General features: G+C 36.4%; 1 protein-coding gene across 1 annotated transcript in view; it reads left to right on the top strand.

The window, feature by feature from the left end:
• The window catches only part of MYO16 (myosin XVI), a 278025-nt gene extending 255589 nt beyond the window's left edge, over positions 1-22436 (top strand). Inside the window, exons 33-35 of the mRNA XM_059465978.1 lie at positions 2794-2952; positions 6109-6200; positions 21522-22436. Coding sequence (XP_059321961.1) covers positions 2794-2952; positions 6109-6200; positions 21522-21755 — 485 coding nt within the window. The 3' untranslated portion in view covers positions 21756-22436. The remainder of the gene's footprint in view (positions 1-2793; positions 2953-6108; positions 6201-21521) is intronic.
• The last annotated feature ends 801 nt before the right edge of the window (positions 22437-23237 follow it).

The raw sequence follows: 23237 nt of genomic DNA, 5'->3' as shown, positions 1-23237 counted from the left end.
TTTGAAATAAAATATAGGGTTCTTTCCCACCCCCCAAGATCAGCTAAATAAGGGACTATGAAATATATTTTCTCTATATAGTTTTCTGTTCAGAAACTAACAGGGTGAATTTCTTACCATGATTGAATATAGCAAATGGGATAACAAATTTCTGTCTAGATATTTGTCCCCAAAGATATGCTTCATATATTCCACTACTTATTTCTGCCAATTTATTATGATATTCTAGCTTCATAGTAGCTATCCACAATTCTTTGTAGTATTTCCTTTTACAGATACAAAGAAGAAAAGATTCTTTTTTCCAAGAGCCCTTTGTGAATGCCCTGAAAAAATATCAATGCACCTATGAAACAAAAGGCTTCTGCAAACACCAATACAAGAAAAATTCTTTCTACTTGTTCATTCTCAAATGAATTACACATGTCAGGCAAATCAATAAATCTTTCGAATATCAAGAAAAATAAAGATCCCAGCCACTTCCACAAGAAGCTTTATGTAAAAAGTGGCACAATAATTATGTAGGTGGATTATGATCTATAGGCAAGTGCACTGACTAGTAACATGTAAAAGTGACATTTCCTTTTCAGACAAATTTAAAATGAGCGGCAAAGATACATTTTGCAGTCAACTTGCTTGTACAAAAGCTAAATCAGGCGTGCTCTTATAATTGTACCGTATGCATTTTCCATCTCAGACTTTCCATCTCAGCCTCTCCCAAGTCAGTTACTGTGGGTGGAGCTGGCCTAATTTTTGCAATAAAAAGCACATTTGCCTGAAGATCCATTTGATGAAATGTTTTATTTTATGTTTCAGTGTCACGGAAACAATCCAATCAGATCTCACAAAAAATAATGATCAAGGAAAGAGGGCAAGAGAGGAAGGGACAAAAATCAAACTAACATGGAAATCTTTTGTCTGACAGTTTGAAAATTAACTTTTTGACTTTTTAAGACAGATTTTTTTTTAGACAAGGAAATATTAAGAACAATTCAGTGTTAGATAACTAAAAGCTAAACAAAAATAGGAAATACTTTTTCAATTAAATTAAATATTTTGAGGGAACCAGAATGGATTTAAAGCTTCCATTTCATTAATTAAGTTTTTAATGTTGGGGCTTCCCAGTCAGTTGGATTTTTTTTTTTTAATTTAGTCATAGAAATGAAAAATTGACAGAACTCTTAACATTGGGCTGTAAAATCTTCAGGTTAAGCATCTCTTTCCTGGTGAAAAAAAATCCTTTTCCTTCCCCTTGAAAAATTTTCATGTGCTTGAGATTTATAAGAATATATCATATGTTTGGGAGAGCTGAGGATGTTTTTGGAAGTATGGAAGAATGCTCAAATGTTGGTTTTAATTGCTAGCCTTTTGACCTCTCTTGGTTCTTGCTATAATTATGACAACTAAAATCAAGGAATAACTCTCTCAGAGTTGTCACAGAAAGAACATTTTTATTTTAGAGTGTTACAGGAGGACCTTTGCACCAGGGTCACCATAACACATCGGCCCTGCAGCAAAGGCCAGGCCTCAGAGGGAGCAGAAATAGTTTGGAAGACTGAAATGGAGAAAGCACCAAATTCAGTTTTGTCTTATATGAATCAAACCCGACTGTGGCGAGGAAAGAATATGTATATATCTTCAACACACACAAAACCCCCCAAAAATGCAAAAGAAAAACAAACAAACAGAAAACCCACCAATCAAAAACAAAATAAAAACAAACAAACAACCAAAAAAAAACATGGAAAAGAGAGATAAATCCTTAAGAAAATGCATAACCTTGCCAGTGCAGCATTTCATCAGCCCTGTCACACTGGAAAGGAGTGGGGATACAGGGACACAGGTACCGCAGTGGGGACCCTGCTGCTGTCCCCATCCATCTTTTCTTGCAGCTCTGAACGTGTCCCTGGCCCTGAGCTCCAGTGGGAGCCCCACTCGGGCACAGCCAGTGGCTTGAGGCTGTTTCTTGTGGAGCCCTGGGCTGACAGAGCCAGGCAAGCTCAGAGGCAGCTCCAGGCACTTTGCTGTGAGCTGTTCTGATTCTCCTGGACGTGCACTCAGTCAGAGGCAGAAAAGATAAGGGCTTTGTTTTGCCCTTCTCTTTGAACAAATGCTAAAAAGCTTTGGAACTCCTACAGGATCAGACCTCCTCTTGATGTCTTGAGGAAATTTAGCTAAAAGGCTCTGTCTTGAATAGCTGGCACTTTATAGAAAATGACAACTGATGGCTGGAGAGCCCTGAGGCTGGTAAACAATGGCCACAGGGAGGATCTGCTGGGAGGAATATTGCTACTATGGTTTAATCTCAAAAGCCAGTTTGTTTCTTGTGGTAGGTGGTAAAAGAAAAGGATAAGATCACATTATATCTGTTCTAGTATTATTTAGTGCAATGATGAAAGACGTTGCAATGATGACAGTGCTATGCAAGCTCAAGTGAAATAGAATCTTAAAAATAGAAACAATACAAACACTTGGTAAACTATATCCACTGATACTTCTGTGGGAAGAAACAATACAAATGAAATTTTGTAATGCCTTTTACTCCCTTAAACTTTAAAAAGCTTCAAGTGTAGCAGTAACAAAAAAAAAACAACAAAAATCAACCAACCAAAAAAAAAGCCAAACTTGCAAAAATCACTGATTTAAACCTTTCACTTTTATCACTGGACTTGTGAATTTAGTGATTAATTTAATAAAGTAACTTGGTCTCTCTGTTTTAGTTTAGTTTTAATTTAATTACATGTGGAAGGCACTAGTTAATAGGAAGCTAACAATCATATTTTCTGTTTCTGTCAGGTGCTGAAACTAATCTGAACTTGAGGAGCAGGGAAGATCCAAATACATCAGATCCTGGATCAGAAACACAGGATAAAAATGCAAATAATCATGGAACTCAGTCATCTAATCCATTGTCCAGTTCTGTGACTGCTGAAAATGGAAATTCAGTATCAAATGGTAAGTAGTTTTTAATCCCAAAATTCTTCTAACATAAAATTGCTGAAGTATTTCCTTGAATGAGGCTGGAATCTTCTGAGTTGTGAAATATCTCTTTCTGGAACTGGCTTAACTTTGTATGTGTGAACTGATAAGTCCCTCTCCAATAAAAGCTGAATGTGAAGAACATAAAACAGCCTCTTTTGAGGAATTTGTAATTCCTTCAGCTCCAAGTCTATAAGCAGCCTAAGGTATGGAGGTCTGAGGTTTGAGATTCTGATCCTATATCAACAAAAATGGGACAGAAAATAGGAAATCATGATCTCCCTTTGCTGTAGGTGCCTTACGAGTGAATGAAATGCTTATTATTATTGCAATACAAAATGGTACAAGAGCAGTGACAGAATATGTTTCAAGGTTCTAAAAGCACTAATCCTCAGGAAATAACACTTCTCTGATTTCAGATTTTTCATAGAAGTTACTTTTTCATTTTGTGTAATGAATTTAATTGCTCTTATTTTTTACTTCTTTTTTGACAGGAGTAGCAACTTTCTACATCTCTGTGCTATAAAACAGTGATTTCACCACAAATCTTCCATACTTAGCAGAATTCTTGGTCTGAAAGAAAGAGCTCTTTGCCAAATAGACAAAGTAATCAAACAGCCTGAAATAACCTTTTACATTGCATTACAATGCTGAAAGTTGTGATCCTACATCACCCAAAACAGTGCCATGTATAATTGCAGCAATAATGTATAAAAAACTTAATTTTGAACCAAAACAAAGAAAAAAAAAAAAGCCAAATTCAACTTACTTTTGGTAACTTGAGAGTAGTTGCAGAAAAGACCAATCCAGATGGTTTAGTTTGTACTCCAGACTGCACCCGTGCCTAACTTACATTCTTGTAATTTTGCCTCTGGCCCAGCTAAACTGATGCTGCCAACCTTGGACTGAATTAAACAAGGTATTACTCAATGCACAACTGTGATATCTAATATTTACTTGGGTGTACGTAAAGGAAAGCTCTTAGGATGTAATCAACAGCTCCATTTGTCTTTCCAAGCTCTACCAAGCCTCTGCTTGCCATGTCTGTGACAACATGCTGTTGCTGTACATGGAAACTTTACTTATTTGATAAGGCCAGTTATCAAAGTGCTTTTTACAGAAATAAACAGAAAATCATTGATAACTTGATTCTTAGCTCAAGGCTGTCCTAGGCAGTCAATTCTAAAGTGTATTAACATAGTACAAAATCAATATATTTTTCAGAACTTGCTGTTTGGCTTAGAAAAGTATCTTTATTCATTTGTGGTGGTCTAGAATTATGAAAATATTTTACATTTTACCTTTTATTTGAATTAAGTGAATAGCACCTACTTTTAGAAGGTACTTTGCATTAAAATTTTGGTAATTTTTTACTACTTTATTTGACATGGATCCAAACTGAATCCATGTAAATAAATTTTTAGTTCAGGAAATTATTTGAAAAAGGGGGTTGTTTTGCATTCACAAAAAACTGAGATCTTTTAGACAGAAATTTATTTCAAGCCTTTCACTCAACCAAAAATCGTGATCTTACAAAGGGAGAATTTTTACCTGGAGTACAGAGAATTTAATGTAGACAAGAATGCAATAGTGGTACCTGACATATAATTTACAAGACTAGCAGTACACTAGAGACCTTGGATGTCACACCTTTCCCCTGTACATACCTAATATATAATTTCCCAGCTTCAAAAAGTGTAATCTCACCTCAAAACAACACATAATTCCAATTACTGAGAGGCCTGGGTCAGATTCCCTTTGCAGCAAGCAGTAAAGAACTGAAATGCTGGACTCTCTCAGATTTGACCTGGTTCAAACGAGGTTCTGAGCTTCAAATAAGGGATTTGCCTTCTTCACTGTCTGTGTGTTCAGAGGAAGTCCAGATGATGTAGAAAAAGATCCATATTTATGAATATCTTACATGAGCTTTATTCAGAAAAACAAAGAAAATTTAAAAACTGTTGTCCCTAGTTACAAAGTTGTGGGAAGGGACTGTTATAAGGGGGAAACTAAAAGGAGGATAGAGAGGCTTTAAGGGGTTTTAAGCTTTGTTTTAATTCTCATTTTCCTACTCTGATTTTGATTGGTAATAAATTCAGTTCAATTCCCCATGCTGAGTCAGTTTTTCCCATGACAGCAACCAGTGAGTGATCTCTCCTGTCCTTATCTCGACCCACAAGCCTTTGTTATCTTTTCTCCCCCTGTCCAGCTGAGGAGGGGAGTGATGGAGCTGCTTGGGTGGGCACTTGGCATCCATCCAGGGTCAACCCACCACAAGAACAGCACTATGAGGGCTGCTGTGGGAAAAATGATCTCCAGCTCTGCTAGCCCAACACACAGACCTACCATGGTGTCTGTGATTCTGGTCTGTGAGGTCCTCAATATTGCCCATCATGGATTCCCTTTGTTTCTGCTTCTGCCTTTGCTTCCCCTCATCCCACCTTTCAGATCTCCTGCAGTGCTGAGTGAATGCCATTCCCACTGCTGCAGAAGTGATGGGGAAGCACAAGCTGTGAGCCTCACGATAGGATCAGCTTTGCAGAGGTGTTTGTTTCTCTTGGAAAGGAGATTACCGGGCTGTTTTACACTGGGTAACTGGTTTTTACACAGATAAATTTTGGACAGCTAATTCCCACATCGAGAGTGCATTATAGTTACAAGACTTCCAAAAAACATGTTTTATACTGAGGGGATGAAGTTTTGAATCCTGGACCTAATATTGAGTTCCTGTGTGACAGAGATATAATTTGAGAGCAGAATGCTTCAGACATGGTTTTTCCCCTTTGCATTGCTTCTGCCATGAAAACAAGCCAGGGGAAGAGGAACCAGGGATTTCTGCATTGCAGGAGGAATCCCTGGCCAGTGTATAGGTAAAGTGATATTTGCAGGCTTTTTAGTTTCAATTGCTCCTTCTTGTCAACCAGCATGCATACCTATTATACTATCCCTACATGGCAAAAAAGAACTTTTCTGTTTCAGTAAGCATGGAAATAGTAAATATTCAGGAAATATGTGATTTGGGGGGTTTTTTTGTTTCTTTTTTAGTAAAACATATCAAGGTCTTTTGAACCTCATTTTGAAGTCAACCAGTGCATAAATCTCAGATTATAATTTAGTATTTTTCTGCTTTAGGATTACCAGAGGAAAATGACTTTTCCAGACTGTCTGCCAGCACTACAGCAGGCTCATCGATTCAAAGGCACAGGGAGAGCCACACTAGTCAGGTAAATATTTCATTGATAGCCTGCTAAATCACTAAAAGAGAAAAAGATCATAGTAGGCACATGTTGAAAGCTTTCTCTTGATTCAGATTTGGGTATTGACATTGAAAAATGCAGACTTCTTTAACAGGTTTGTATTGAGCTAAAGACAATAATGAATTTACTACCTTTTTTTTCCACTGAACGGTTTTTATAGTGAGCTCAAAATTTATGAAACATATTGTTGCTGGTTGTGAGGATGCTATTTCCAGGCAAGAAATATGTCTTTTAACCCTGAGAGAACCAAGATATTATCTCTCTCAAGGTACTGATTCATTCATACCAGAAATACCTGCATGAACCTGGTAGAATTAAATGCATAATTGTATCATACCTTTAATTTAAAAACAATGAAGACTTAAAAAATGCTCTTCACAATTTTTGTACAAATACCAATAAGTAATGAAATCAAAATATCTATCAATTAAAACAGCAGCAGGTATTAAGGTAATGTGACACTTGCATTGGTTTTCTTAACATTTCTAATGAGCTAAAGTAATTTTAAAATTGCAACATAGATTAATTCTGATGTGCATTAAATGAACAAAAAGGCATTGTGGCATTCACATTTTCTGAAAAATCCCTTCACCCAGGATTTTTCTCCTGGGAACCTGAGAAGCCTCAAAGAAAAAGGAAAACAATAGTTATCTGATTTGCTTCTCCTGTGTTATGTTCCTTTGGAATGTGTTTGGAGATTGTTTATCCAGCAGGTGATTGTTTCATTGGTTTCTGCTGTGAATTATTTTGACTTATTGGCCAATCAGGGTCAAGCTGTGTCAGGACTCTGGAGAGAGAGTTATGAGTTTTCATTATTATCTTTTTAGCCTTCTGTAAGTATCCTTCCTGTATTCTTTAGTGTAGTTTAGTATAGCATTCTTTAATATGATATAGCATCATAAAATAATAAATTAGCCTTCTGAGAACATGGAGTCAGATTCATCCTTCCTTCCTTTGTCTGGGAGCAACCCAAATACAGTAAGGGATAAACTTTTTCATAAGATTTTTTTAAAGTTCTTTCTTCAATATTTTGTATCTAATGTTAATCACTTTACCTTCTAAGTAGCAAATTCTGGCATGGGAGGATTCAAAAATTTTATTATTATATTACTTCACTTAAACAGCATTAGTGTATACTCCTATTGTCATTATGTCTTCAGTGCACTTTTCTAAATGGGTAGTCCCAAGTCTTTTTTTTTTTTATTTGAGATGATTGTAAGAAGTCTACAGTAAAGCTAAATATTGTCCAAATAGAAAACAAGTTGGAGCTAAGAGGACTTTTCTCAACAGAAACCTCTCATTCACCAATTTTACCATTTCCAAACTATTTTACCAGAAGGTAAGAGAAGTGCTTTATCACTTGTTGTTTGTGGGGGACAGCTGACATTTCATAACAACAAAACACTGGCCTTAGCCAAGTTAAATGAATGTTTGGCCTTTGACTCCAGCAGGAGCAAGATTCAACCTTCAACATCATACTCGGTGTTAATGCAGCTCTGAAAAACAATAGGTTTCAACTGGATAAATATGTGAGCCAACCAGTACAAAAGCTTTCATTTTTTGTTTTTCTGCCTTACTGTCAGAAGCGTGTAACTACAGGGCCTATTCTGAGCTGAAAAATTGTGCCAAGACAGCACTCAGCACTACACTTATCCCTTGAGTAAGGCTGGCTAAATCTTACTGGAGCATAGATGGGAACAAATCCATCTTGCACACCACACCTCACCATACCTCTCAGACTCTCAAAAATGGTCTTTGACCCTATTGTGAAAGAAAATCCTTTCTTCTGTCTCCAGAGGAGTATTCTGGATGAGGGTGTTTCCAGTTGTCTCTGTTACATTTTTATTACATCAACCAAGTACTTATTACTTATGAGAGTGGCCAAAGAGACCTTTCTAGCGAATGAAAAGTCCAAGTCTCTGACACTGCTTCAGTTACAAACCTCACACAGTGAGAGGCTTTTGTCCTGCAGCACCTCACACCTCTGTTGCTAATGAGCTTACCTGGGTCAAGATGGTCATGTTTAAATTGCTGCATCAGTACAGTACAAAAAGTTAAATGAACTGGATATAGGGGAGCCACTGTCCTCTTCTTCAATCCTTTGCAAATGGAAACAACATTTAAATGTTTTATTTTTGGAGCAAATTGTTAACAATTTGCAAATTTGTGCTTTTTATTTTTCCAAAAGTACTTGCCAAAACCTGAACACAACTTTTTTCCAGTATTTTGAAATGCCACTTTTCCGTAAATTTTCAGATCTTTTGCCAAAGTGTTTCACAAATTTTTAAAATAAATTCCATGCAATGTACTTGGAATTGCACACAGGGACAATCCGTAAATTCAAGCTCAGTAAGAACTGTGACAAATTGAGAGAAGAAACCTGTAGTTCTGTGATTTTTGTTACAATTCCTTTAATGAATAAACATCTTCCAAAATGGTGTTGCCAAAAGAAAACGAGAAAAATGTTCTTCTTCCCATAAAAAGAAAAAAAAATCTTAAAAAAAATCTATGCTCACAGGGCTGAGAATTCTTACTGTGAAAAGCCTTCCTCAGCATTGCCAAAGCATGGCATATATTTGAAAATGACTGGGTTTAATTACTGTTGACATTTCTTAGCATGCTGCTAGAGACTCTTACAGCGTACAAGCTGATTGTAAAATCCTTGCCAGGCTTCACTGTAGTAACCTTATCACTTAAAATAATTCCTGCACAGCTGTATGAAGTGGGACATATTTTTTCACAGGTCCATGATTGACTAATTGCTCTAAAGAGAAAAATTTAGTTCCTTGAATATCTTGGCAGCCACTGTCACTTCAGCTAAAGGAAACTTGTTCTCTAGCTTTCAGGAGCTTCCAACATTTATGGATTTTTAAATATCTCCCTGCTAGTTCCTTACTGAAGTGACAGTGAGGGTTAGTTCATTGCATTTGTGTCACAGGATCGCAAGGTGAATATCCATTCCATTAAGCTGAGACATTGTGGCTATGGTACCATTGTGTTGTCACATCAGGTGCTAATTACCTGCATCACTGCCTGACAGTTCTGCACACTGCAAATCTACACACTCCAGAGACAATTCTTCAGGTCAGTGTCTGTCAACCTGCAGCATATGGATCAATCTTTTAGTAAACTTCTTTGACAGTAGTTACCAAGCGTAAAGCATCATCCAGATGATCATCCTAAAATGAAGTCTGCTGGAAAAAAAAATAATAAAAATGTTTACTGTTGGCCATAAATGCTAATTTTCTAGGGCAGTGGTTACAGTTTTTCCTGAATGAAAAAGAATAAAAATTGGAAAATTCAGATACTAACAAAATATTTCTCATTGGAAAGTAATGGAAAAAAATTCTACTTTATTCTTTTAGAAAAAGTGGAGAAATATTAAGGTTTAATTTTTGTCTCCTCAGGAATGAAAGAACATATGTCAAAACAAAATAAGAGTTTTGCATGTCAAAAGAACAACAAACTCTGGGGTTTTTAAACTACTACCTTTTTCTTCAGATTGTTTTGTGATGTTACAGCTATAGATTTCCAAGTGTTTTTTATCAATGAGTTGTAAAATATCATATAAAAACATAAAGAACCTAACATCTAATATTGCACTGTAACTTCATCTTCATTCTCTGTGAAGATGAAAGTTGAAGCATGAATTTGGGGGTGTAACCAGTTATTGAAAAGTTTCATGTGCTTTCGTTTGTTCAGACAGTAGATCCTCCCCAACCCAGCACAATAGCTTTCCTGTGTTTTCTGCTTTTCTTGTAAACCAAAACATTCTATCCAAGGAAATTTTCAAAATTGAAAACCAAAAATCTACAGTACAATGGTCCTGCAAGAAGCAATATCCTAACCTAACCTTACAAGAAAACTTTACTCTTAGCAGCGATGCCTCTAACTCAATTTGAACAGAAAGTGTTATGGTAGCCATTGGCTCCCCAAACAGCAGAAAACTAGGAATATTCCTTTTGCAAGCTTGATTTTAAATTACAGATTTAAAATTATTTAAATTATTATTATTTCAAATTGCTTCAGTGGTTTGTCTAAACACTCTGGCAGTTCCAAGTGTGCCTGGATCTGTAGCCTCAAATTCATATGCCGTGATTTCCTTCCAGAGGTAAAAAAACCCCACCAAAATGAAAGAGATGCTTCTTCTGGTCATTTTTGCCATAAACTTGCTTAGGTAGGAAATTCTGATATGACTAAGAGTCATTTCTATTCAGTCACACTCTAGGAAGTGACCCCAAAGCATATTGGCTGTTCCACAAATGTTGAAATTGCTTAGAAGAAAACCCAAAACCTCCTCTAAAATAAAAAAGCTAAAATATTGATCCTGTGCTCTTTTTCTTTTACACAAAGTATTTTTCAGTTCCTTAACCAATCCAATAGGCTCTCTCCAGACTGTTTTTAGTGATTCCTCTGCTCTCAACAGCTGCTATGAGTGTCTATGTTTAAAAGGGCATAAAGACCATCAAAATATATAAATTCTTTGTAATGTCAGCAATGGCAGCAAGATGAAATAGAGTCAGTAAAAGCAAACCTCTATATTTTTTACCTCTCACAAAAGCTATGTGGCCATGTCTTTTTTTCACAGATCCAGGACTGTGAGGTTTTTTTGTGGATTGGGTTTGGGTTTTTTTTTTTTTTTTTTTTTTCAATGATACTTTAAAGTTGGTATTGCCATTCACTATGAAGTGGGAAGTGGTGTGAGAAAGATATAGTGGAATCAAGAAAAGCCAGCCAGCTAAAAGATTCCTTTTTTTCTTATGTGGGCAGCAAGAAGCAATATGGTCTGTCTGTAACAGGATGAGATGGACACCTGAAGATAATGAACAGATGGGAGGTGAGGGACACATTCAAGATTAGAGTGATAATAAGCATGCGTGGGGAGCAGGAGCGGGGAGTGAACCAGGCACAGATAATGGATGGTTCTAAGAAGTCTGGAAAAGAATAAAAATAACTGAGAGAGAAGGTAAATAATAAAATGGAACAAGGGATTTGGAAAGACGAAAAATAGAAGAGCTAGAGAGAAGGAATCAACCTGAAGTGATGAAAAAAAATTAAAAGGAAGATAAGAACAGGAGGGAAAGAACCAAGAACAGAGCAGAGGGTAGTACAGTAAAAAAAAGAGGGACTAAGGACGAAAAAAGTCGAAAGCCTATGTGATATTCTGGATTTGATATTCATATCCATACATATATCAATGTGATCTTTTATGTATGATAAAATAAAAATAATTATAATGATTGCCTACATTTATAGGGGTTGCATTCTGTGCAAGTTAGGTCTTAACCATAGTCTCCTGATGATTCAGTTGTACCAGAAGAAAGGTGTAAAAATTTCTGTTGATAGATGCAAAGCCTCTGTCCAGTTTAGCTTTGAATGGCTGCATATTTGCTTATTTGTAATCGGATGATTACATGCATTCAATCCTATAGAAAGAACAAGAGCACAAATAAGCAGCTTTCCATTCTGGTAGGTTAAGTAATATCAGACATATGACATACCCTGGTGTAGGATTTTGGTTACCCACTTCTGAAATGTGTTTTATCTGCCTTGTGTTCAAAGAGGTGAGATAAAAAATCCTGGTTACTTTTTCACATATGGCTATATTAGAAAATCCACAGTCTTATCTCTTCTATTTTGTTTAAACCCCATGGTGCAGATTGGCAGATTGCAGTAATATAGAAGCCAACATCTAACAATGTTAAATTGGAAGTGTCTTTTCATATTTGTGAAGTATGTATTTATTGTTTCATTACAGCTTAAGCCATAGCTCTTATTTCATGAAATCTCATTGCTTTCAGCAGTCTCTTCCCTCAGAAAGAGCTGCATATTCGTTATGGTTTCAAAGGTCTTCTTTGTTCCTACTTGATTTAATATTTGTTGCCAATCACTTCTTTTGTTGGCTATTCAAAAGTTTAAAAAATGAATAGTCAAGAATGTGTTGCAATGTGTTGCTATCCCCCACCTTTTGTCACAGTTCTAAACACTGAGCTCTGACTTTCATTGTTACTGTCCATCATGTTTGCCCATTAGCTGGAAGTAATCTTTGATCATCTTTGAAGCAAAAAGTGGCCATCAAACAGGTCTGGTGGAGTAGAAAACCAGTAACACCTTTGTAAACATGTAGCATCCAAGAGAAGACATAGAACATGCTTATTATTGATGTGAATCAGTATACCCCCCTGCATTGTGTTTTGTTCATTGCTTTGACAGTAGCACAAAGAATATTCTTTGTAATGTCACACTCAGCAATGAAAATCAGGACCTATAATGCATTGTGGCTTTATTTTTAGATAAATAAAGCATTGTGGCTTTATTTTTAGAAGACTTAAAACCAAAAGTATGTGCCTTATAGATTAAATGCTGTGAGGTAAGGCATAGAGTAAATTCATCAGTAAATACACTATCTTGTGTTCGTGTTGAAGGGCTCTGGGAGGGCTGATGCCCCTCTGCTAAGCAGCTCTATCCCAGATCTGACTGCTGTGACCTCCACAGGTGAGAGCACAGATCCTCCTCGTTGAACCAGTGCATGTCACAGCCAGTTCCCTACACACTCCAGGCCCCTTTTCTGTCTCCAGGGCTTCATCCTCACTGCATTTGCCCTGGTAAATGAGATTGTAGAAGAGAAGCCTCCTGAGCATCCCCATGGCCTCCCTGAGCTCTGGTGTTTGGCTAGAGGGTGTAATTATCCCTCTTGGCCAGTGGCTCCCCCTAAAAGGCTGCTTCCAGTTTGAGCTCACGGGCAGTGGGGTCCACCACCCCACTGTGGACAGTGACTGCACTTTGCACTTAGGAGTGCTGGGTGTGAGAGGGAATAAATTGGTTCCTCTGCCCTTCGTTCTCCTGCTGGCACACGCTGCTGCATGCAGATAGCAGAGATTTGGATTGCTAACAGACCGTAAATTAAATGATGTTTTCTTCTAACATTGTTTGACCATAAGTGCAGTGTTTTGATACAACAAAGGATGATAACCAACTACAGCAAATATAAGTTGATTGTTTCTGTAATTGCTTTGAAAGCTTTGTGGCAAACATAGTCTGTATATAGGCAAATAAAATATCTCCATTAATGTCATGAAAAGGCAGAGATTAATTAAGTAGCAACATGACTTAGTTTGTCATATATTTTTTGTTAGATTAGGTGAAAAGCAGTATTAGCATTGTTAGGTGAGCTGTTCCAAAAAAACCTCTGTGATAAATGATTTGTTTTCAGAACTCATATTGAGAAAGACAGTTTCTGTCTGAACATATTCTTTTCTCAAGCATTAGAGGCAAATTGGGAGGATGTCTTGAAGGTTTTAGAGAGCATTGCATAATTTGTTTATCTGGAGATAAATATTACCTTAAAGAAAAAAAAATCAAATTCAATATTTATTGATGGTTGATGCTTTAGTCACTCTAGGAATGTGTCACCTTTTTGTTGACATCTGAAATCTAGAGTTGAAAAACACTCAGCCAAAAAAAAAAAAAAAGAAAAATTGAAAGCCACAAGATCCAAATAAAGAAAGTACACTCCTGTTTGAATGTATAGACTTTTCCAACTCTACTCCCAGCTATGGTAATCAGTGTGCCTGATGTTACTGTCATATATTATTGAACATTGCCTACCTTGTACTAATATTTTCTACCAGATTGCAAATTACAGTTGTACTCAAGATTTGTGTGCTGATTTTTTTTCACAAAGATATGTTGTCTTTGTTTGATTGCTGAGATACTTCCAGTCTGTAAGGAAGATGACTAACAAAATTTATTGGAAGTACTGTGATACTACTATTGATACATTTTAATAATATTGATATAACTACTTCACTAAAAGGTGCAAAATTATGGAAGACAGGTCCTGTTTTGTAACTAAAATCTATTATTTCAAAAAATAATAATAATTATAAAAATCACCCCAAACCAAACAACCATCTCTCGTCCTTAAACAAAACAAAAACTAAAACAAAAACCAAATAAGCAAACAAATAAAACAACAAAAACAAACAAAATCCAAAACAAACAAAAAACCCCTACGGGAAACCACAACAGTATGGCAGAAAATCAAACAACTTCCACCCAAAATAGAATTGCAGTTAGATGAGGAATGTAAAATATCCTGCCTGAGGCACAGTATAGGTGTGTGTAACCCAAGATTCTCTTTCTCATAAAAACAAGAAGCCTCTGCTACCCAGGGTAGTCAGGGATACGAGATGTCCCTTTTGCAAGAGTGATCTCTCAGTTTCCAGTGGTCTGTGAGGAAGCAGAGTTCATTTAGTAGATAATTATCCTTAGTACATTTTTCTTTCATTCATTCTTCTGGAAAATCCCATCAGAAAGTGAAACTAAGGCAAATAGTGGATTTAATTTTTTAGGATGAGGTTTGAGAGCTTTCCAAGTGCCATGTGATAGCAGAGGCTGGACTGGGCAATCAAAGATAAAGACACTTGTGTCTGCATGATCTCTGACATGAGACCATCCCGTTTCTAGAATCGTTCCACAGCTGGTGTTCGGAAGAAAATTGAATCTTGCCCTTGAAAAAACTGTCCAAGAGATAGCCATAAATTTCTTCAGAAGAGAAGACATTTCTGCCTGAATCACGTGACAATGCATTTTTGTTAGTAAATGTTGTTCTTTCAAAATTTCATTTTAAGTACGAAGTTCCTTTTAAGATTATCCCAAATTTTTTATAGGTCAGCCAAGTTATTACTTCCTTTGGTATATCATCTATATAACAACATTTCTTCTAAAAGAAGTTAATTCTTTTGATTTAATTAGAAATTTTAACTGAGAGAGAAAAAAGTATTTTCATGTTTAGAAAAAAGCAAATGCATTGCATTTTCAGTTACACTAATGTTTTGCTGGCATACCTCCTCCAGAGAAATTTTAGATTTGCACCAGACAGAGTACCTGTCTTCTTTGCCATTTTTTCTTTTCCAATGAACCCATTTGAAATCCATTCATCCATTTGTTTTTTGGACACTGTAAAGTTGCTTCAACACAAAGAAATGCCATCAGCAGTTAAAAAAAATAATTAACTAAAATCACTTTATTTTTGTATATCGCATATTAAGGTATTACAGTCAGTGGGTCTGCTATCCCAGCACTCACATGACAATCACATGAATCAGTTTGGATCCCAGTGTTATGTTTCTATTTGAGGATTTTAATTGGAACATTGAAGCATGTAAGCTCATTTATCATAGCTGCTCTCTGCTCCGTGCTGGGGTCATTCATGATCAATGTAGGGTTTCCAACCAAAAAGAAATTTACATATTGATTTGATTTATGTTGAACGCTTACCTAGGCTTCTTAACACACCCTTGGTTTACTGTGTGCTTTCCCCTTATATATTTAAATGAGTATTTTATTGATAAAAAACATGTAGACTATCAAATTTTTAATTTTTCTTGATTCAGTAGTTGGTGGAAAAGCAACCCTTTCCTGCTTTCTGCTCTTTTCTTAACATAAAAGAAAACCCCAAATATATCTGTTGGTACCTGAAGGGTTAGGATTTTTGGAGAGGTTGCAGTGTGCCTGTTCTGCAGTTTGGAAATAAAGTTGTGACATTCATGTTTGGAAAGAGTCAGTGTAGGGGCTTGTCAGATTTAAAAAAAAAATAAAGCCATTAAAATGAGTTAGAAACATTTTTGTGAGAGTTGCATACAAGTTGAATCAAAATATGTTGCTCTTGCTAATAATTGCATGCATTAAGAATTATTTTCTGAATTACTGAATGAAATGGTGTTTAATTTTGAAACAATAGGTCCTTATCATTATTGCTTTAAAACTGGGGATCCACAGAAGATCTAGTGGGGTCTGTGAGCTGCTTTTGAGGACTGTAATAAGGTTGACTGTGCTTCACCTCATGGCTGAAATTTATTTGGTTTTCATATTTAGGCAGGCTACAAACCGAAAGAGATTGTAAACAGGGGTTTTGTCAAGGCAGTTTCTGAAATTGTTATGATAATTTTATCAGAAATATACATTTATTGCATAATTCAGTTTAGATCCTGATAAAAGTTTAAAAAGATATAATCATTGCTCTCCTGAATTCAGTCTTCCCATGGACTTTGTGATGGGAACTCAATTTCACTAATGGAAGAGAAAAATTAATGATGTAATAATTAACTGTGAGCATTTACTGACAGCATTTACTTCAAAGCACCAACATTGATAAATCTATTGAAGAAAACAACTGACATTATTTCTCCAAGTTAAAAATATGAACCAGCCACAAAATGCAAATGTCTCAGGAACACAGGTTTATATGCTTTGCAGGTCCTTACATTGCTCTGTAATTCTCTGTTGTGCTTATATGTCTATAAGCAGGAACCTTACTAGAACTTAAGGAAGCAACTGTTTTTAGTTGGTAGTTCTGGTAGTTTAGTAATAAAACATGAAGTGCTACATTTTTCACACAGAAAATTATTTGTACGTTTTAAATAATACGTAATTAGCATATGTAATTAAATACTTCATTTCTGGTGGATATTGGTAAAAACAATGCACTCACAAATGAAAAATTTTCTGGAGTACTATACACATATTTTTTGAAAGATAAACTCTACATTTCATCAGTGAGGGAGCAAACTGAGGTACAATACTGAAAAGAATCTACCAATAATAAATCTCTGTTTGTCAGACTGTGTAATGAGCCCTTTAGTCATAGGCTGATGATTAAGACTGTTGCATTTGACACACAAACAGAGAATGTAAGTTCTCTGCTTCTGAATGTTACAAAACATCCTCTATAAAGTTACAGTGTTTGATCTTTTAATGCAGAATGAATTTCTTGAAATTCTAGAGCAAAATCTCTAAATAACTCAAAGTTAATTTTAAATGTGCCAGTTAATCACTTTATATGGCATACTTTTTTGTCACAAATTATTTAAAATATGAAACCTTTTACTTTCTATAATTAAAAACTTGCTGAATTTTTAACTTGCATATGAAATAGACTGTCATTAAAATAATTTATTGACTTACCTTATAGCAACTCATCTTGTTTCTAAGACAAAGTTGAAATCCAGTATGTCTTCTTTAGGCTGCAAAGTCAAATCTAGGCAGAATTTACAAGCCTAAATCCAAAAGGCAGTTCAGAGCCTCATTCTCCAATGGCTATGCAATACTCAAATGTGTATAGGCAAAATTGTGCTCTAAGACTTACATGACTGCCAGCATGTGACCAAAGTGCTTTGTCTCCAATGGTTTTTTTGCGCGTTAGAACCACAAAGGACTCTCTCTTTAGCACACTTATCTGACTGCACAGAGCACAGGAGTCAGAGTCCTTCTGCTCTGCACTCGGAGTCCACCCCTTGTATTGCACCATGTGGGAACTTGCTCTCTTCCTTAACCTGAAAGAACTGTGGTGGCTTGGCCCTGCCTGAACACCAAGTACCCACCAAGCTGCTCTATCGCCCACCTGCAACAGGACAGGGGGAAAAAACAGGATGAAAAAATTCATGGGTCAAGATACAGGCAGTTTACTAAAACAAAAGTGAAGGTTGTGCATGTGCAAGCAGTAAAGTAAAAAGAAAAGAAAACGGAAAGTTTTTATTCTTCTACTTCTGATCAGCAAGCAATGTCTGGCTACTTCCTGAGAAGCAGGGTTTCTGCATATGTGAAGGTTGTTCTGGAAAACAAACTTTGTAAATAATTAATGTTCCCCCTTGCCCATCCTTTTTCTTTTAGGTGTGTAGATCTCATAATGTATGGAATATCCCTTTGGTCATTTTGGGTAGGCTGGCCTACTTATGTCCCCTCCCAAAATGTTGCCCATCCCCAGACTACTGGTCAGGCGGAAATGTTGGAGACAGCACTGAGGCTGTGCCAGTGCTGCTCAGCAGCAGCCAAAACCCTGGAGTGCTATCAGCTCTCTTCTAGCTCCCAATGCAAAGAGGAAAATTATTTTCATCCCACCTAGGACTGACACAGAGAAGCTGAATCCATATCTTCTAATTTTCCAATATGCTCTAACTTCTAAAGAATGATGAAACTTCTTCCATACATCTTGTGATGGAACTGAGTCATTGGTGTTCTGTCGCCAACCAAAATCCCTGATGCCAGTAAGAGAGAATTTGATTTTACAGCCTGAGAGTTTGGGCTGTGAAGTGGAAAGAATTAATCCTGAAAGCTCCTCCTTGGCCTGCTCATTACAAATTTATTTTGTCCATCTTGCCATATTTTGCAGTGAAAAATATGGATCTGGTGTAAATCCTTCAATCCATTGCAGTTTCCAATTTATAGCTGTGGTAACTCCACAGAAAAGTTCTTCTTTTGTGTGTGACTTAGACACTTTAGCTTTTCTTGTTTCCTCATAAAGAACTCTGGATACTAAATGCAGGGATGGTGTTTCCACCCAATGGCAGAGCTGTTAATGCCAATGTATGTTTTGTGGGTCTAACCCAAATGCTGTTTACCATGTCTGACTGACCTTTGGCTTTCAGTACAAAAATCCCGGTCTACAGTTGCTAAAACAGGTGGTGGAAGTTGTTTGTTGAGTGTCCATTAAAATATCTGTACTCTTAAAATAATTAATTCCTACACAAATCATTCACCTTTCACAAAATACCTGCTCAGGTTATGGAATAATAATGAAGACACATAGCTTACTGTTTTACCTTGTGCTTCATGTAAAATTATTCAGCCAACCTTTTCTATAATGAATATGTATAGTAGATATTTAGCTTGTCATGGGTCTAATCATAAATGGAAAAGAGAAAAGATATCATGTTATTCAAATAGATCTAATTAAATTAATTGGTTCATTTAGAGCTCTGCCACTTTTCATGCATTTTCACCCATTTCATTTTGACTGCAGTTTCATTTCATGTCTTTCATCCAGGCTGTTTTCCAGTTTATTTACCAGATCAGTTTCACTGTGAATAAATGTTTAATATATTTTTCCATCCTTGTTGTAGAAAATGAGATAAAATATGTACACTTATTTGTGAACTGGACCAACTTTTTTCCACTATACATTGGAAAATGAGCTCTAACTGATAAGCTAATATTAATTTACAGCTTGCATGAGCAGGGCCAGTATAAAAAAGCTTCTTCAATGCCTATAAGGTATAAGCAGGATACATTTGTCAATTCCATGCCCAGGCAAAATGTACTCACTGCTCACCTGCACCTATGTGCCTTTGGGTTCCTTGGAATGGCACTAGCACTGTCTCTTGTCAAATACTCTGTCCATCTCTAAGTCTGAAAATTCTTCCAGACTTCGTTAGTCATGCTTTCAAACGTTTGTCACCAGAGCACAAGCACATCCAATTACACAATTTCAAAATATCTATTTTTTATAACTATATTTATCCTCCATTGTTCAGGCATGTCTTTGACTAATTATCTCTGAAACTCTTTCATATGAAACTCTTGCAATGACAGTCTAACAAAACTTGGTTCTTGTGTGTTCCAGCACCTCTCTAAGAAGCATCTCTAGTGCAGATTCATGAAATGTCTAAAATTTTGGGACAAATAAGGTGTCCAAATTGGGAAGACTGTATTCCAATCCATGTATGTTCTAAAATGGATTATGCTCATAGTTTAAATCCACAAAAAACTACAGAAAATGGCCAGAACTGAGTAAGCCATGGTGACTCACAAACTACCCAACTGTTCTATAGGATAAAGACACCCAGCCTTTCTTGATAAGTTATTTCCAAGTGCAAACTTTTGTCTTGTAATCCTCTATATACTGCTGAAAAAAAAAAAAAAAGGTAGTATGTTTTGTCTCTGATGTCCCTCTAGCAATATATGGGAAACATTTAATTTTTATATGAGTTGCTGAGATGCCCTGTTGCATTTTGTGCAAAGAGGGTTTTTAATTTTATAGTGATATGCAATTGAGATACACTTTAAGTCTTTCAAACATTTTCATTTTTTCATCCTTAGAAAAAAATTCTGAATTTTAAACTGTTTTTATTATACCTGTTATTAAGACAGGTATGCTATATGTTAATGCATTTCTCTTTGAAGTATCAACCTACCAGAAATTAAGCAAATTCCCTGTACATATTCAGGCACATCCATGTAAGGACTCATTCCTTCTCTGACACCACGTGCATCTGAAAGATCTGAATTGCACAGGACACATTTGAAATAGCAGTGTAAAACTCTGTACCCAGCCACTTGCCATTCCATGAGGCAAGAGCAGGCGCCGCAGGAAGAGGCCACAGGTAGTTCTTCTGCCCCAGGAACCTCATTGTCTATCAGTGACAAAAATGCCCTTTGTGTCACTCAGCTTTCCTTGCAACTGGAACTAATCCTGTGGGGGGTGTCTCATGAGCACTGCACATCCTTTCCTTTCTCATGACCAACATGCAGCCATCCCTCATTATGACAAGTAGAAATGCAGCCTCAGTGTGAGCCCATTGTATGAGGTGAAATGTGGGCATTTTAGTCATGCCACGGGTGCCTCTTACAGATGCTCCTCTGGGGCTCATAAGAAAGAAGGTAACAGGATAAGGCTTGTGGACTATTAGATGTTATGATGGACTTGTTTCATATTTTCCAGTTAAGCCTTTGCTGCTGCAGAATGCTCCCAATACAATAGATCTCAATCCTTGCTCTAGGGGCTGCTATACTACATAGGTGTCGCGTAAGTCTTAAAGGATGGTGAGATGGACTTCATTGCTTCATGGACTTGTGCTACCATGAGGGCTTCAAACTGACTTGAACAAAATAAATAATCACTGTAATAGAAGAGTTAAATGGAAGGGAACATTTTCTTGTAAGTGGATTATGAATCCAGTACAGAACTGTGACTACTTCAGAATGAATTTATAAGTAGATTCAGGCCAACTGAAACTACAGTTAAAGTTTTTCATATATACAGGGACTGGCCCCTGGTGCTGAGGATGGCACCTGCCTCAGACAAGTAGCTTTACTGATTCTAATATGCAACAAAGGTTATTGTTTCTTGGTTATGGTTATTTGGGTATTTACATTTAGAGGAAAAATCTTGCAACTCCTGCAGCAGCTGTAGGCAGTCTGCTTTTTGTGTTTTAAAGAATTGTGTTCACGTACTCTTGATGAAACAGGGAAGTTTTTTCTGTTCATTTCATTTTTGGCAGTTGCTTCATACAACTTCAGACATTGTGACTTCAGACTCTGTGATTTTCAGCCATGAGATTGCAATAAAGTAATTCTAAATCACTAATGTTCTTTATTTTCAGTGTAAAAATTTAAAACCTTTTTGGAGGACAAGTTTGCTTCAAATTATTCACAGGCTTACTTGATCTGTTTTCCTTACCCACTTTTATTATTATTGTTACTGTTATTATTATTATTTTCTTCTCACAGGTAATTCATCAGCTTAGACTTTCCGAAAATGAGAGCGTGGCTCTACAAGAGCTTCTAGATTGGAGGAGAAAGCTGTGTGAAGAGAGAGAAGACTGGCAGCAGATATTGCACAATACTGAGCAGAGAATCTCAGCCCCACCTCCACCCCCTTGTAAGAAGCCGACGCTGCTGAAGAAGGTAGAAGATACCTCCTGCAACAGACTCTCTTCAGGCATATGGGATACCACCATATGAGTCAGATGTGTGTTTGCAGACTGTTAGGAATGGAACCATCTAATGACTTCAATCTGCACAATCAGCAAGTTTCCTTCCCTTCACAAAACGTGCAGGGATTTTTTACAAGCACTAATTCAATAGCACAGGCTGGAGGAGTTGTTTAGGTCTGTCGTGTGTGTGTGTGTACATGTGTGTGTTTGTTCTTTTCATATATATACATGTATACATATATGTGTGCACCAGCAAGTATATATATGTATGCATGTGTATATATGTATGGAGACAAACTGCACTATCTTAAAAGTACAAAACAGTCACTTGGAGTTCTCCCATGGACAATGAAGAAAATATGTTAAGCAAATGATGATGGGGAGAAGTGACTGACAGACATTTTGTAGAGATCAGGAAAGTCTGTGTGCACACTGTACAGCTGTTTTATACAGTACAAAAATATGTTTCTTGTTCCCTAATGAATGGGTTTATTATCTTACATGTATACATATATATATATATATATTTCTTTGTAGATGTCTGTGTTTCATGGAGATTATTTACATTTTTTTCTGGTGTTTTATAACTTCATGCAATTGGTGCTGTCGTTCTTTCTTCAAAATACAGGTAATAAATTCAGTACTTGCATTTTTCTTTTATAGATTATCTTTAACAACATACCAAACAGTTTCAACACTGTGTTATTTTTTTCAGAACTGGCAATATCCTTTCTAAAATCCAATCCTTAAATTCTTGCAAAGCTCCTATGTGCAGGAGTGATTTGGTGCTGTTCACAGTCATGAATTAGAGACCATTACTTCTCTTTGATGGACCTGCATTTCTGAATGTGTGAACTGTGAATTTGAAATTACATCTCAAGTCTTATTCCATTCTGGGTTATGTAAAATAATGAGGCATTCATTTAGATTATAAGTGTGGTTTGAAATTCATAACTGATTATGCATAAGGTCAGGTGTCAGTGGAAAGATACATAGTGGTAATGAGGTATGAAAATAGGTCTGTGATTTACTGTTACAGGCCAGAAGGCTTTGCAGAGATGGGTATATCAAAGTATTATGTCCTTATTATGGTAGCACAGTGATGCATTTATACCTCCAATTTCATGTAATGAAATGGTTTCAGAAATTGCAGCATTCTAGTTAGTGTAGATGAGTTCTGAGCAGTAATGTTAATTTATGGAAAACATGCTGCTGGGAACTTGTCAGTTATTACCTAGCAGTCTTTCAAATACTGTTTTGCCACTAAAAGGTGTAATTTATATTTAAAGGTACTTTTCTGGGCTACTTATTTTAAGTTCTTGGAGTATGTAGAGCCAGTGTGGAACTCTTTTCTTGGTTGCTTGTCCCATTCCTATTGAGATGGAGGAAAAAGTGTTACCAGTTTTGCAAGTGGATATAAAACAAATATTTTCAAATATAAGCTAGGTCTAAAAAGGTGCACTCATTCTTGTTGGAAGTTGTGGGAAAAGGAAAAAATCCATAGAGGTGT

This window comes from Ammospiza nelsoni, chromosome 2 (assembly GCF_027579445.1).
Source record: "Ammospiza nelsoni isolate bAmmNel1 chromosome 2, bAmmNel1.pri, whole genome shotgun sequence".
NCBI classification, from domain to species: Eukaryota; Metazoa; Chordata; class Aves; order Passeriformes; family Passerellidae; genus Ammospiza; species Ammospiza nelsoni.
This window is presented reverse-complemented; position numbering and strand designations above follow the sequence as displayed.